General features: G+C 44.5%; 1 protein-coding gene across 16 annotated transcripts in view; it reads right to left on the bottom strand.

Moving 5' to 3' along the window:
* The window catches only part of FOXP1 (forkhead box P1), a 606,995-nt gene that overhangs the window by 78,326 nt on the left and 511,415 nt on the right, over positions 1 to 17,254 (bottom strand). For 14 of the 16 annotated variants that reach the window (XM_084764905.1, XM_084764899.1, XM_084764908.1 and 11 more), the window contains 4 exons: positions 14,347 to 14,484; positions 13,204 to 13,293; positions 7,752 to 7,905; positions 736 to 940 (listed from right to left, as the gene is read on the bottom strand). In XM_084764905.1, coding sequence (XP_084621031.1) covers positions 736 to 940; positions 7,752 to 7,905; positions 13,204 to 13,293; positions 14,347 to 14,484 — 587 coding nt within the window. The remainder of the gene's footprint in view (positions 1 to 735; positions 941 to 7,751; positions 7,906 to 13,203; positions 13,294 to 14,346; positions 14,485 to 17,254) is intronic. The other 2 variants (XM_084764900.1, XM_084764913.1) reach the window with 1 other exon arrangement.

Raw genomic sequence — 17,254 nt, 5'->3', positions numbered from 1 at the left:
CTTGGTTCAATTCCCAGCAATCACACGGCAGCTCACAACTGTCTGGAATTCCAGAGGGCCTGACACTCCTATACCAATCAATGCACACAGACTTTTAAAAATTAAAAAAAGAAAGAAAGAAAATAATGAGCCTTAACTTATAAAAAGGAGCACAGCAGCTGGGACAGCAGTAACTCAGGGACCATCAGGAGAACATGTGCTTCGAGCCAGCTCATCGCCATTTAAAATTTTCAGTTAGTGTCTATGCTGAAAAGGCCTCATGTTTCCTTCTGTGACACACGATGAATAACATGGGTTCCCCGCCTTTACGGGGAGCAACGTAAATCAGCATCAAGTGCTGTGTTTCCTCAAACCAAGAGTTGCCCACAACAAACACCGCTATCTCCTTAGAAGGTGCTCAGAGCCAAGGAGCTCAGGTTATATGGAGTGAGCACCTGACAGAGCACACAGCTGGCCTGGAAGCTTTGAGAGCTAACCGTTCCAAAGAGGAACTACTACTCCACTTCTGCCAGGGCTCCTAAGCTGAGTACAGTACACATCATGTTGAACAGGTGAAAATAATTAGATGTTTCACACTCAGACCATAGGGAATACATTCTGAAGTAGTCGCGTATGTATCCAAGCCCCATGAGTACAGTTAGGATTCTCGGAGACACAGAATTGGGCAGGGCCGCCTGACCCTTCCAGATAGAAGCCAGTAGTGCTGACCACAGGCCGTGCCAGGCATGCTCCTACCTTTCCCTTTTGGGAGTGTGGACTGAGAGTTGTCCATTGGTAGAGGCGTGCGGGTTCACGATTAGGGAGGTCTTGGAAGGTGCTGAGGACGAGACGCACGGGCTGGTCAGGTCTAGGCTGCTGTGGTTGCTGCCTGAGGTCTCCTCTGCAGTGTGGGCACTTGTCACTTCTTTCCAGAGCTGCTGCAGTTCCGTTGGAATCATGCCTGAAACAAACAAATTGGATAATCAAATCAATTAACAGCTAATTCCGTCCTCTTCAAACAGTAATTAAATCAAAGAGTCAGTAAACAAAGCCTAGTGTTAGGGGGGCTTTAGGGTGTTCACACTTTCTTTTTTCCCTCCTCCCAACTAAGGCAAATACTGTGGTGATGAGTGCATCCTCCCACCGAGGGGCCATTGAAGTCTCTCTTCACACAGAACAACTTGGAAAGGCTGCAGAGGGCAGGGGTACAGCAACGGCATGACTCCCTCCACCCAGGGGCTGATGCTCAGGTTCACAAGAGGACAGACACGCTAGCTTATTTCTAGGCACGAAGGAGGCCTCAAAATAAAGTTGTTCAACTACAGTCTCATGACAACAAGGACCACCAAATGAGTAATTTTTTGTGCTTAAGTCTTAAATGATGACAAATAGCTTTGTTATTGAATATACTTTTTATTAATCACTTTTAGACATAAATTATGAATTCATACCATCTTCCTGAAATGCTTTTCAACTTTTAACAGTCAAATTGATTATACTATGATTATTTCATTAACACACCTATCTTCCTCATTAATTTTGGTTTCTAGTACCACATGCTTAATTGATGGATGTGTCTACCAAAGACGGTGTAACTTTTTATACAAGTAACACTATTATTACTGTCATTTCTGAGATCAATGTTAATGAGCCATTGCAGAATAAAAATGGAAAGGAAAATAAGCTTAGAGTAATAAAGTTCTCTTGTTTGTTTGAATGGGGTCAAAATGGACAGGGGTCTTCAAAAAATACTTGTTGACCCCTATTTTCTCTAAGAGGAGATACAATCAGTATGTTAACCACACCACTGTGACCTTTTTATCTTTATCCTATCGGCAAAGCTTCCACAGGCCAGCCTTCCCAGATTCTAGTTCAATGTATATTTGAAGCCAGAAGAGACAGGGTCAGGCTCTGAACTGCACCTAAGAAGAGCAGAAGATATGGCTTCCTCCAAGGGAGGAAAAGCAACCACATGCCCGTACGTCACAAGGCAACTCCACCTTGGAACTGCATGTCTGGACTGCAGCTCACTGTCTCAATCAACTGGAACACAGCTCTCCTAGAAAGCTAGCCATTTTCTAGGTGGATAGCAACAGCCGAAACAGGCGTGTTTCTTACCAAAGCAAAACGTACTAGATTGAAAAAAGAAGGCTATGTGCCTTATATTCACTTGAAACACATAATAATAATAATAATAATAATAATAATAATAATAATAATAATAATAAGCAGCCAAGGTCTAAATTTAATTTATTTTTGTCACTTAGAATACAATGGCTAGATAATCATCTCAACGTGATCAGCCAAACATCTTTACTTTGCTAAACTGTTAAAGATTTTAATTATGCTAGCATTGGAGAGCACTGGTCTAATGAGGCGATGGACTCCAGAGAATCCGAGTGGTTAAGAACTGTGAAATGAGTCTGATAGGATTTTTTTATATTCACCGTGGATCGTTTGCATATCAAAGAGGAGTAAATTATTGCACAGCAGACCAATAACCTTCCCCGCCTTTCTAAGAGGAGCAGTAACAAAAACAGTTGGTCTCTTAGAGCACTGCTCCAGGAAAATGTTCAAATGCTCAAGTATTTGCAATTAATATATATTATAAAGGAAGCATCAAATAATACACTGAGTGGCCAGAGATCCTTCAAATGCATCCTCAACAGCTGAGCGCGGGTTTCCTTCTCCCTTCATAAAAAATCAAATGCCAATTATATTTTGATGGATTTTGTCCCAAATGAGCATTTAGTTATTAGGCATATTCAATTACTCCTTGTCCCCTGAAATCAAACCTTGAGGCAAATTAAACAAAGGGAAAGGTCACGACACAATCCTGGGTCTGGTTTTGTTGCATCTGAGCTATTATTTTCAAACACCTTTCAAAGTGACAGGCAGGGTGTGCCTACAGCTAGCAGGTCTGCCACTGTGATCCACACACTGACAATTACCCGAAACAAAGCTGACCCTCTGACCATGGTTTACTTGATTGAAACAACAGGGAGCAGGATGGTCTGTGGATGGTGAGCGTATCAGTACGAAGGCCCATAAGCCAACACCTATTCTATTTTCTAATGAGTAAACAGAGGAAAAGAAGCAGCCACCAGTTTTTTTTTCAACAAAGACTAATTGATTTCTGGGTCAAATGCAAAGGAAAGGACACGTGTCTGCCAACAGCTGCCTTCACACCTTTTGTTCTGAGAAAAGCAAGATGCAGAGGCTGCTCCGAAAGGACAGTTCTTCTCTGGCAAATTAATACCAAGACAACCGCGTTCACCACTTGCTACAGCCGCGCAGTGGGTGCACTGGTGGGACTCTGGTTTTCATTTATTCCAATAGGTTGGAAAAATCAGGTTTACCATCCACAAGGACCAAACAGAAAATGGGACTTTGAGGCCAAAAAGGAACAACAGGTACTTTGGGGCCAAATGTCAATATGATCATTAGGCTTAGAAGCTTTCTCAATGGACTGAAGACAGGGGCGGTAGCTTCAATTGCTCCTTGTTAGTTCACTGTTGTTCAGTGACGGCTAGCCACCCCAGAACGCCAACACCTCAGGACAGAATTAAGACAGGCCAAGCTGATGACCCATCAGGCAACATGGATGTTCCATTCTCAGAAACCACGTGTTTCTTCCAGAATGGTACAGTAAGAGTACCAAGTTAGACAAAACCATTAATTGGCATGCAACCAAGTATGCAGAACTAGGATATTTCTGTTTGAAACTATGGGTATCAAGGACAATCAAATGATAAATGCAATTGTGTGAGAACAGGTAGGCTTATTATGGCAGAGAGAGAGGAGGCTTTGGAGCAGCAGCTCTCAACCTATGGGGCGCAACCCCTTTGGGGGTCGCAAGCCCTTTGGGGGTCACCTAGGACTATCTGCATATCAGCTATTTACACTATGATTCTCAACAGTAGCAAAATTAAAGTTATGAAATAGCAACAAAAATAATATTATGGCTGGGGTCACCACAACATGAGGAACTGGATTAAGGGGTTCCAGCATTAGGAAGGTTGGAAATGACTGTCTAGGATAACCTAAAAAAGAAAACATTCTTCTACACAATCTCCGGGGGTTGTGTGGGGCTAGAAGGGGCCTTTAAAATACCAATTAGTATCAGTATACTCTCAGATTTACACCCAGCTTTAAAGTAACAGCGAGACCATGAACGAGCTGCAGAAGAATCCTCATCGTTTCATTGTGGAGTAGGCGCTGCTGGCACTTTCAAGCACCTAGGTAGCCCTTATGGCTCACAAGGTTTCTTTCTTCTTCTTCTTCTTTTTTTTTTTTTTTTTGCTATTCTTTCATTTTCCTCTTCCCCACCCCCACCCCACCCCAGCCCTGGGACAACCTGCTCCTTCATTATAGAAGAAAATGCAGGCACCAGGTTTAAAAAATGTATGTTGTGGGGACAGTTGACAGATTACTGGTTGTGGAACTCAATTTTACAACCCCAGGTATCACTAGCTCCAAGACAAACAGTTGATCAACCTTTTTTTTGTCCTTGCACATCCGTACCCAGGTGACCATGTTCAAGCAAGCAGAAAGTTGATTTAAACCTCATAATGACATCAGTTTTAAGCCATCATCGCTCGGATAAAGAAGATAAAAAAAAAAAAAAAAAAAGAATTGTGTTGTAGTTCAACGTGACTGAATGCTCTTGAGCCACTTTGCAGAGGAGGCTGGGGAGACCAAACGAGCTCCTGCTCCGTGAGAGACAGCAAGGAAACCCAGCGCCCAGTGCCAGCAACACCAGCATGTACACTCACGCCATCCTGGGCGCATACACACCCCCCACCCTGGTCTTTACATAGGCTTCTTCCTACTGTTGCAGGCGCTAATAGTTACAGCAGACTGTTAGGCATATCAATCAATGCCACGGCTAGTGAATTGCCTACGGTGTCTCTGATGTGTTACTGTGGAGATTACACTGCATGCATCACCACATTCATTTCTTTCGCATTACACATGCGCTTGTCTTGTCACTGCCCAATTGCCCTCTTCTGGACAGCTTAACTGATGTACTGTAACAATGAGCCTTAGTGAGCAAACTTAATAGTGTAGGAGCGGTGGGAAAAGATGAGGGTGAGAGCGAGTGAAGCTGGAGTCCAGTGGGTGTGTCAGGATAGCACGCCATGTTTCCAACAATAAACCACAGGGTGTAATTAGCGCAGGTTATATCATTATGCAAGCACAGAAAGGCATTAGCCAAAGTGTCCTTCCTCTGCCCTGTGCTCACTTCCCACTTCTCACTGGACAGCAATGGAAGAGATGCCTCTCAGATACCAAAGGGCTCAGCAGAGAAGACAAGGGCAGGAGGAAGTGAAAGGAGGAAAAGAGCCAGAGTCTTAGCATTAACGGTAAGGAAAACAACAACAAAACCCATAAGGGACAGATGTCGGGTGTGGTCGACTCGGGAGACAAAACCTAAATAGACACACCTCACTGGCTCCCTGCAACACCAAAGATTCCTAGACAAGTGACTACCTCTTCGGCAGCACAAAGAGATTCATCCCTCTCAGCCTGCGTCAGGAGGCAACTGAATGCAAAACTTAGGAAGCCGTAGCTACCCAATCCATCCACCAGCAAGTCCAGACCCAGGGCAGGAAGGACTGCCTGCATTAAGGAAGTGGAGTCTGCAGTACCACACACACTCAGACTTTGTATTTGAAGGATCCCACTGTGGATCGGGAGAAAGTGGGTGTTGTGGTACACACCTAAAATCTCAACTGTGCTCGGGGGACGGAGAGAGGAGCTGGAGGCCAGCCTTGGATTACAAAGTAAGAGATTCCGTCTGGAAAGAAAAGTAAAAAGGCAAAGAGGAAGGAAGGAAGGAAGGAAGGAAGGAAGGAAGGAAGGAAAAAGGAAGAAAGGGGGTTAGAAAGGAAAGGAAAGGAAAAGAGAATGGCATGGTAATTGAAAGAAGCCAAGAATATCCTATTTAAATTTAAGCCAGCCCTACATATTTACCGTACTTAATACTGTGTGACTACTTAACCATTGCTATGAAGAACATGGAATGACAAGAAAATCACCTTTCAGTGTTCAGCCCAGATATCAGTGTTCCTTATTTTCTTTCTTTTGATGTGTACTTCACAGAGTCCAAGAATGTGGACTGCACAGACATGGAAAGGTGAATTTGGGACAAAGGAACTGGCCCTTAAACACAGTAATGGCCCTCCTACGTGACTCCCTCCTCCCTCCCCATAAATCAGAGCTGGCTGCACCCACAGGGTCTCCTAAGAACACCTACAGACTCCCTTTGTCTCTGATAGCTGCAGCTGTTCGAAGAAGATTCAAGGTACTTACTAAACAGTGACATTTTTCAGAGCTGGAGAGCCAGCCTGGTGGGTAAATGCACTGACTGCTTTCCCAAAGAGCTGAGGTTGGGTTCCCAGCATCCACGTGGCAGCTCAGAACCATGTGTAACTCCAGTTGCAGAAACCTGGTGCCCTCTGCTGGCCTCCACAGGCACTGCATGCACATGGTACACAAACATACGCAGGCAAAACACCCGTAAGTTAATAATTAAAATAAAACCACCAAATATCCTTGATACTTTTCAAGGAATCAACGTTTATAAAAAAAAACAAACAAACAAGCAAACAGGAAATGCGTGTTCAACCAATGAGCTCAAAAATGAAAAAGAAAAAAAAAACAGAAACAAAACAAAAAATTATCACACTAAATTTTAGAAGTCTGATTTTATTAGTTTTTCTGTTTATTTATTTGTTGGGTTTTGTCTTTTGTTGTTGTTGTTGTTATTGTTTTTTGATACAGGGTTTCTCTATGTAGCCTTGGCTGTCCTGGACTTTGTAGACTAGGCTGGCCTCGAACTCACAGAGTGCTGGAATACAGGTATGCACCACTGAGCCTGGCAAATTAGATTGATTGATATTATTATAGATTTATTACCATGATGGTAATAAAAATTGATAGTGTACCTAAATATTTTTAAAAATGAGTTTAGGGAGCTGAAGGAATGCCTTAGCAATTAAGAGCATTGACTGTTCTTCCAGAGGACCTGGGTTTAATTCCTAGCACCTACATGGCAGCTCATAACTGTCTGTAACTCCACACCACGGGGATCTGGCACCTTCTCCTGCCCTCTACAGGCATCAGGCACACACACGGCGGATGGTCAGACATGTAGGCAAAACACCCATACAAATAAAAAAATACAACGATAAAAATGTTTTGAGGAGCCAAGCATCATGGCGCATACCTAGACCCTGGGATTTAGGAGGTGGAGGCAGGGGGACTGTGAGTTCCAGGTTAGCCTGAACTATGTCAGAGGCGCTATCAGAGGGGGTGGGGGTGGGGGGGGAGACAAGAAGGAGATAGGCAGGGAGGAGAGGGAGAACGGGGTTTATGTGCAGAGACAGAGAGGAGAGGAAGAAGAGCGGGAGGAAGGAAGGAAAAGAACTTGGCATGGTGTATGTTTCAAGAACACTGGAACTGAAATGCCAAAGGGCCACACTGAGACATACAGTGAGTGCCCTGAATATCGCTTCCCCAGACGCTGCAACAGCCCTGTGAGCATGTCCCGGGTCTTCCTCTTGACTTCAGCAGATTCTGCAAGGGCCCATCTGCTGTTTGTTTGTTTGTCTGTTTGTTTGTTTGTTTGCCTAAAGCCTCTCAGTGCATGTTTCAGGTGGGCAGTTCCCTGCATCCCCAGCAGGCAGAGATCAAGAGATACCCCATGCTCTCTGCCCACCCTCTCCACGGAGCGGCTTCCTGTGCAATCCGGGGCAATGGGTGCCTACCTTGAGCGAGAGGTTGGAGGGGAAGGGCAGGCTGCCCCGGCTGAATTGTTAGAAGGCCTTGGCGCTGCAGGGACAGGAGGTGCTGCTGCTGCAGCTGCTGCATCTGTAGAAGCTGCTGCTGGAAAGCCAACTGCTGGGTAGCCACCTGCTGCTGCTGCAAGAAACAGTAAGGGGCAGAAATGAGATGGCCAATTCCCCATGAAGGCTCAAAGTGCACACGTTTCAAAACTCACCGCCATCTTCAAAAAACTGAGGACTGACTGTCACCTCAATTTGGTGGAGGACTCAGTGTCAAGGTTTAAAATGGACGCAACATGCTATGTATGAAGGCTGGGGGGTGGGGGGTGGGGGGAATCTGTGTTAACTCTTATGTTGGCCCCCGCCCCTCCCAGGAAAATGATTCCTTTGACAAGCCTGCTTTCCAAACAATAGGAAAAGCGAGTTTTGCAGTCCAGACATGAACTTTTGACACTTTGAAATCTCTAATTTTTCCTACTAGGAAGGAGATTGCATCCTTCTGGAGGGGTGTGAACCCTGAACCCTATGGGGTGTGAGAGAACAAGGTGCCTCCCTCCCTGCCTTGTACTAGCAAGAGCCTTTAACTACTGTTTATCACTTCTGACATAAATAAATGAGAAAAAAAATCAGACCTTTGAAGAAGAAAAACTTCATCTAATATTGTTAATTAGCCATGACAAACGATGAAATAACATTGTAAATCTTTCATAGAAACAGCCACTAGATTTTAATTACGCACATTCATAATTTAGCAAACAACACCGTACTCCACCATGAGGGTTTAGCGTGAACGGGCGCTCCAAGCTTTAGATCCTTAAGTTGGCTTGAGTTCCAACCTCCAGGTTGCCCAGTGTCCCCTGTCCGCTTTGTCCTCGAAGAGGAGGGGCTTTATGTTAAGATAAATATCTCTGTTGACTGGACAATGACAGGAGGAAAACTTCTGTTGTGTAAAACATCAATAAATCATTCCTGTGTTTAGCAGGCTTGGCCCCAGCCAAAAAAAATTAATGTAGATTTCCTCAGTAATTATCTGAGTGATAGAAAGATAATACGGTGCAGGAATACAATAAATAGAAGGAAATTATCTAATATCCTTAATCTGCTAGGAATCATGTCGAGGTGGAGGTCTTGGCTACATTATGGTGAACAATTAGAAAGGAAAAATTAACCCTTTCCAAACTGAATTCTTCTCTCTCCCACCCCAAAAACAATCTTTAAGGAACACACAAGAGCTCATCTTAATTCTAAATATTATTCCAAAGGCCAGCGGCGCTTCTGCAACGAGACAGTGATGCAGTGTTTTTAGAGCCTGCCTTCTCTGCTTAGTAACAACACTTTACAAACAACTGCATCCACTTAACCTTATGCAGGACCTTGATCCGATATGGCCATAAAATGGCGTGCGCACCAAGACCTTCTGATGCAAAGTTCAAAGGAAGAGAAAAATGGTGGTTTCCTTTTGGCCTCCGAGTAGTTTATTTTACAGTTTAAAAGACGAAAGAAAAAAAGCCATCATCCTTATATTAGTAACCAATTTCAGACTTACCACCACGCCACTGAGAAAGTTAATTGAGTTTCACTCCAAAAAACAAATTCCATACCACTGACAACAAAATACATTTAAATACATTTAAATGAAAAGCCAGTGCTTTCATTTTAAGAACAGCATGCAGAAAATGATCCAATTGTTTTCACTTCCCCAAGTCACCGCATCCATGTGGAACCCAGTGATAGTTGTATTTGTGTCAAAAGGATTTTTTCACTTCTTCAACAGATATTAACTGGTGACATTAAAGAATGGGGGGGGCACTGCCGCAGTCAAAGACTGGGGAATTAGCCACTGTTGAGGTCAAATATAAAGGGGGGGATAGAGGCTGGGGAGGGCGCTTCCCGTCTTACTGTAAGAGAATGTTTAAAAACTGTGTATTTATATAAAATGACTGATGCCTTTTTCTGTTGTCTGTGGCCATCCTTAGGAAAGTGCCCATGAAAGCTGTCCACGTTTGAAAAGCCAGGATATAAAAGTATACAAGGCCCATTGTCCAAAGAAGAATTTAAAAGCAACACTGGTTGCCAAACTGTGCTCCCCACCCAGTTACCAAACACAGGATACGAGTCCGTTTGTTTACTTCTCACAGTTGAATGCATACAAAAAAGGTCTCTGCGCAGTCCCCCGACAGGTCAGCAGGCAGTGCTAAAATGCTCAAATGCCCTGATAAACCTTTCGTTTCAGGTCCCCTCCCTAGAGCTGCAGTCAAAGGTCTGTTTTCCTTTCTTTGGCTACTCCCTACCGCATAACATAAACTGTCATAACTGCTCAGGACAAACGGCCCTTTTAAAACAATCAGCTCTGCCACCTCACCACACAGGATGGCACCCCCCCCACACACCCAGCTTCATTCTAAAATGAATTCTGCCATCCACTTTCCCAAACAAGAGTCCAGGATCCAGGAGCTGTCTCTTCCATGGGTGTACTGGGCTACACTTTTGACACCATCAGGCAAGCACTTCTCTCTGAAGGAGCACCTTGGGTCCAGTTCACAAGGGGGTACCAAACATGACTTTAGGAAAAAAGATAGCAAATGCATTGTGCTATGGCTATGAAGCCAGAGATTGGGGGGTGGGGGGGGAGGGAAACAAAAAAAAGTACCTGACTGTAGAAAACAATGAGCTGCTATTGGCACCTCATTCGGTAAAGGAATACACTTGCAGCATCTGCCCAAGTCTATGTTCAAAACTTGTCAAATTATCACCATCGGGCCACACCACACAGCTGCTACCATGTGACCTTCCCCCCACGGCTGCTCGATGATCTGGGGGCCAGGAGCACTTGCCATCTCAGGGAAGCAGGGTCTCCAAACCACTCATGGACCACACGGTGAAAGCCACAGATTCTAGGCTGTTGCCACTTGTCTGCCTTCTTCTAGGTCTGTTAAGGTCACTTAACTCCTGGGTCACCAAGCCCTGGGCCAGAGCAAGGCCAGAATCCTCAAGATGGAACACAACAAAAACAAACAAACAAACAAACAAACAAAGCCACTACTGTGCTGTCACTTTCTGGCCAGACCCAGATGTTACTATCATGCTTGTGTCCGCCCCCCCCCCCCCAACAACAGCACTTTGGGAACTCTCCTCTGCTGAGGAACTTCCCCCCCCACTCCATCTTGTTCCAGAGCCCTCAGAGCTCATCTGAACTTTCATGTCTTCCCAGCACGAGGGTAGGCTTTCCAAACTCGGTCTACAAGACCAAATAAGAGGTTAATAAGAAGTGGCAACGGGAAGGAAGAACGCAGGCCCTGGTAACTGATAAGAGTGACAGTGGCAGCCCTTTCTAGTGTGTCTTCAAATATGGAGTTAAAGATCTTTAAAAAAAAAAACCTAAATTTTGATGCCTTTGAAAAGAAAGAAGCACAAAATAACAACAGGGGGTTATTGCCTGCAAGCCACGGGGGAGAAGCTCCATAATTCTTCCTCTCCCTTTTGAAGGCTGTGAGAAATCTGATTCAAAAAAGCAACAGCAGACGGGGAAACCTCTTGAGGCTGTAACCATTTCCTGTGATCATGCATAATGTGCCTCAAAAGTGGGTTTTTACCAATTCTGTTGATCAATTGCACCTCCTCCATGGCCCTTCTTTTTTCTGCTGTGTTTACATCTGATGTGACTCAATGACAAGCACTGTCTGAGACTGTGAAACAGGCCTGTCATGTTGATTTATGGGCGCATCAAACCCCAACTTGTCCAAACTGAAGCTCGCAGTTCATTAATTAGAGAGTTGTGACTTTGAAGTCAGCTTTCAGACTGTGGTTTTTAACATTTGGCTTAATTTATATGCTCTTGAATGTGGATCTCTAAGGGGAAAAACTGAAATTCCCTCCTTGTCTTTGAACTTCTTTTGACCGCACAATAATCATTTCTTTGTCCAGAGTGATGCCTGCAATCCTAGAGTCATTAAGGCGCATTGAACTGCCACTGATGAGCAGGCCCCGCTGAATTAGAAAAACAGCCAGGAAAACAAAGCTGAGAGCCTTCTGCGGGGTGATATCTCACAATTACATGCCTTCCCTCCCCTCGCCATTTCCATTTTAATTACTGTTAGTCCTTTAGATTTACATTTTAGACACTTTTTAATCTGTTCCCTTTTTTATTAGAGCAGCTCCCGGTGGCGAGCCACTGTCCTTAAGGTTGTGTCAGCATTTTCATTAATATGCCTCCTCCCCTTTACCCCAAAACTGCCCCTGCTCTGCAGGGGGTTTACAAGCGGCCTGCTAAACAGGACGCAGGCTGGGGAAGCTTCTTGGCAGACCATAGAGAGCGTACCCAATTTGTGTAAAGGGAGGAGCCGGCATGGGAGAGAAGACTGGGTGACTCCCGGGAGTAAAACCAGCCTCCATACTCATGTGAGAAACAGGGATACGGAGTCAGTCACCTGGCAAGACTCTGCCACGAGAGCAAAAGTGGCTAACTGTGCAGGGCCGCCAGGAAAGCCAAGACGCAGGGCAGCGGGCTGTTCATGCTTTGTTGCAGCAATGGCAGATACATAAGCAAAAAGCTCTGGAGCGCTGTGAAAATGCAGAAGGGTGGGGGGGGGGGTATAATAATAGCGAGGCCCAGTGGCTCCCAATGGCTCCCACGAGGGACAGCACCCTCAAGTTCATGGCAGCACACAGAAGGTGAGGTGGGAACCCCTGGGACAGTCAGTCCTACAGCGTATGGGTCTACAAGTGTCACCTGCTTGGGCAGAGAGGCCAAATGCAATAAATTATACACTACAAAGAACTGGGGCATAAAAGTAAATACAGTGTGGTGGTTTGGAGGCTTGTTGCTGTTGCTGCTGTTGTTGTTGTTGTTGTTATTTCCTCAGTTAAGTACAAATGACCAAGCCAGAGTCCCCTGACTTTAACCCATGCGCTTTAGTGCACACGCTCGGCAATTAGGATGTGCTTAACATGCGAGAAGGTTACATGAAGACACGGATGGTTCATCACGTTCTAAATGCCTTGCTTGCTCGCCTGACCTCACGTAAGTTAGCTTGCCAATGCAGAAGGGCCGTCGCCACCTGCCCAAACACTTGAGTTCATAACACAGACGAACTAATAATTAAATGATGAGAAAAAAAAAAAAGGTTAAGTGTGCGTCCTTTTCCCATTTTTTCCCTCCCCCGGCCCAGCTGCATGCTGGTCCTCGGTTGTATCAAAGGAGCCCAGAGCACTGCTCATGGTACGGTTCCCAAACAGAGGTACACGGCCTCGGTAACATAAAGTAAGGAATCAAGAAATCGTAGCGCAAACGGGACGATAACTCTTGGTCTGAAAGGCGAGAACCGATAGGGTCAGCTGAGTTGGGCAATCATTTAAAAGATGAATGACAGTTTAATAGCCACTAGATAGTCCCCTGAGATCTGTGGTTTGAAAGTAAAATATGCATCATCAGTACCTCTTTCGGCTGTTTTCCAGCATGTTGCTGTTGGAGAAGTTGAAGCTGCAACTGTTCCTGTTGTTTCTTATAAAATTCTTGAAGCTGCTGCTACAAGGAGAGAGAGGAGGGGATGGTAAGTAATAGAAGAGCGCAACCCACTGTCCCTCTCCATGCCATGCACAAACTGTGACTTGAAAAATAGCATCCTTTTATCTGGAATGGCCTGACCTTTTACTTTGAAACCCAACAATAAATTCCACGCACACTGACTCTTCCTGGCATTAAGGTCTGAGAAGTAATCTCAAAAATGAGCTGATGAAAAACATAACCATTTTCAACACAAATTAATTAAAATAAGGCAAGGGATGACCTTCGATTGTACAACAAAGCTGAGGTGCCCTCGCAGGGTCTGGGCAGTCCCTGGTTCGGGCTTTCTAAAGTAAGGGAGGAGGAGGAGGCAAGTAGTGTCCCACACCTGGATGCTCCAACAGTGGTGGCAACTTCCTGAGTCCTAAACTGCAGTGATTTCTACCCTTGTAGCATCTCTGCCGTTGTCTGTTGGGTTTGGGTTGCTTCTTAGGTGTGAATATTATGTCACCAGGACACAGAGGTAGCCACAAGTTTATTTGAGTAACACCATGTGTGTGAAAAGTCAACTCTGTGCCTTGAAATTAGTAAACTCTGAGACGCTTCTTCGCATGTCCAAGAAAACAGCTTCCTTAAGGTTAGCTTTGGAGTTGAAGTGGGGATGTCAAGCGCTGCCTATATATATATAAACTTGCTTCCAACGCGCGCCTCACCCCGTGCTGCTTTAATTCATGGCATTTTGAAGCCTCTTGGCTTACCAAATGAAGGCGTGAAAAGCCACGTAAGCCTAAAAGATCTTTTTCTACCAAGTCCAATTACAGTCCTAATCTCGGCGCACGGGGCAGTCTCTAGACCAGGAGCCCTGGGCCTGATGGTGTCATCCTCTTCCTTCAAGGGCATGGATGCCACACTTATCGCTCAGGGAGCATAGCCTGCCATGTTCATTCTTCGACAGGGAAAGCAACAGAGTGGGTGGAGAGGAGCTGGGGGCTGAGCTGTGCGGCTCTGGATTCTGCAGGGGGGGGGGGAGGGAGGGAGGGGGAGGGGGAGGGGGAGGGGGAGGGGGACTATTACCTGTTGAAGCATGAGGGCCTGCTGCTGCTGGAGGAGGACCTGGAGCTGCTGGGGGCTCAGCACTTGCTGCTGGAGGATCTGCTGCATTTGTTGAGGAGTGATAACCTGAGGTGTCATCATAGCCACTGACACGGGGACCTAGAACATGAAGGAACAGGTGAGCGGGAAGCCAGCGAGCCACACATGCCCTCAGTCTCCCAGGTTCGGCCTGCTTCAAAGACTGACCAACTTCCCACACAGCACAGTGCTTGTGGTGAATAGATACAGCCGCAAATCCTGTGCAAACCCTTGTGCACCTATCACTGTCAATTTTACAGCGATATTGTTGCTAAGGTATCCAACTCAGGGCATCACAAATGCTGGGCAAGCCAAGAGATGACGAAGAAAATCTTGCAGCCAGGATGGGCTCTGGGAAACCTTGCAAGCAGAGAAGGAAGCACACCTTGATCGATGTGATCAGGGTTAGGGGCAGAGCCATCCTTGCCCTTATTAACATCAGCTCTCTAGTCAAAATGAGCTGTAAAAAGTTAGCCCGCACTGTAGTTTTGTTTTAGGGAGGAAATTAAGGAGGAACAAACAGCTTTGTAGCCACAGCTAGCATGGCCCACTTCGCTTATGGACAGTGCTTTTCAAAATCATCAAGGTTCCTTAGGTTTGCCGGTGGTGGAACCTTGGACACACCTTCTGAACTTAAAACACAGACCCTTCCTAGGATGCCTTTTACCCCTCCTTATTCACAAAGCATACAGATGTCTCAATTCTTTCATATTATGTGTGATACCGGTAAAAGCCGCTTTCCATGACATTTCAGTGACAAACAGCTACAGTGATGAACTTGATAGCATTTCGTATTCGCAACTGTTAACACGTTTCTGCACGGGCATCTCTGCAAGGAACCTGCATACTATATCTGAAAGGATGATGTCTTGTTCAGATAAAACACTGACATTAAAATGACAGGCTGTCTTGGCCAAGGTTACACAAATTGTATTCAAGCGGATACCTAATGACAATGCTACGAATTCTGCGAGCTTTCTAGAATGTAATTTAGCTATTCAAAATAATCACCACACTTGTGTTTAATTTTCAGACTACATGAGAACCATTTTGTCAGTCCCCGTACTCCAGGAAGACTACTTCATGAAAAATTACCCCCCCATAAAAAGATTTAAAAAAAAAATACACATACACACAATAAAAGAAAAGACAAGAGCTGAATGTCTCCTAAGAGTAATATTTAAGCATCTTACTTTTCTTTGGTTTTAAAGCAAATGTGCTAGCAAGAAGCTGGAGGCTGCAAAGGATATATACTTTGTTTAAAAGGGTCTGCTGTCATCTCATGTATTACAATAAAAGGTAATAACATGTTTTGCACTTTGCCTGTGTGCCACTTTAAAAAAAAATCCTGCAGACAATAGCTGATCAAAAGATAAAAGAATTAAAAAAAATCTTTCGGGGGAACAGTAAGCAAAAGAGAGAAACGGAGTGTTAATTTTATGTAACATAATGTCTTAATATGCAGTTTATCTTGACTTTTTCACATGACTTGCCCTGTCATTTGCATAGCGAGCTCTCATTCCTAATTTCACACTCATTATGCACTGATGTCCCGATTTCTCAGCATCACTAATTTTGATGAACTAAAAATGGTTCCTGAAGGTCAGATTCACGTCCAGTGAGCATTCTTCCCAGTTGGGGTGGTGTGTTGTGTGTTGGGGGGAAGTTGGGGGCAGTTCATGTGCAAGCTTCACGTGTTTAGAAAACACTCAAAAAATTTCATTAACCCAACTCAGGGAGGTCATCCATGAATTCTTCTTATTGCAGTGGTCTTTTAAGTGTAGATGTAGTTACACTGTAATTTAAAACAGATGGGTATGTCTGAATATTTTTATATGCAAAAAGGGACAGATGTATATGAATGGATAAATTATCCTTTTAAAAAGATAATTCGCAGCATGAAATATCACCAATGATTGGAACACTGAACTTGCGTACAGTCTAGGGCAAACGCCAAGAAGACATTAGCAAAACATCTAACCATCTACGCATTAATTCCAATTAGTTGACTTTGTCTTCATCCAGAAGAAACTTTCTGAATCTTTAAACATGCACTGGGTGCCAGTTGCTATCTCAGGAGCTCCTGAAGCCAACATGTCACAATAGAAGTTTACTATTCCTTGAGAGTCCCATGGCCATACAGGAGGCTCACTGAAGCAAACAAAGGAGCCATGTTTAGGTTTTCTTTTTCTCTCTGCACTTCTTGGATGATGTACAACACAAATACTCATGAGCCGAATGGCGGATGGACAGGAAAACCCACAGGAACAGGGTGGTGTAAAACCCGAACTGGTGATGAACACGAACCTCACAGCACCATGGCAGAGAAACAGGACAGAAACAATCTCTTCCTAGCAATTTTTTTCCCCTTCAAAAAAGCCTGGAGCCCCTGTGTTAGAAAGGGACTTTTCTGGGGGCAGGGGGGAGGGAAACACTGTAGGGGCCGCATAGATGCATGAACGTCAAATCTTCTCCAACTAAATAAAGAGTGCATTGTACAGTGTATACATTATACTTTAATAAAGGTGATTTAAACCATTGTAGGTAATGTGTTTATTTTACTGGATTTTTTAAAAATCATATAACTTTAAAAGCCTTTTACTTTCAAGCCTGGTTAAAAACGTGTCTTTTAAAACAAGAAAAACCATGGTCCCTTGACTGTCAGTAAAAAAAAAAAAAAAAAAAAAAAAAGGTGACCAGGGAAAGCCTGACAGGTGCAGGTAATTTTTAAATCGTGCAGAGAGCCAATGGTTTCCAGCTCCTTTCCCCACAGCACCTTCTTTGCTGTTGGCAGCCGAGCTGCAGAACAGTAGAATGAACTAGACTCTCCCCTGCTTGTTCCCTTTGGACA

The sequence above is a fragment of the Acomys minous genome (assembly GCF_964271855.1).
Source record: "Acomys minous genome assembly, chromosome: 17".
NCBI lineage: Eukaryota > Metazoa > Chordata > Mammalia > Rodentia > Muridae > Acomys > Acomys minous.
This window is presented reverse-complemented; position numbering and strand designations above follow the sequence as displayed.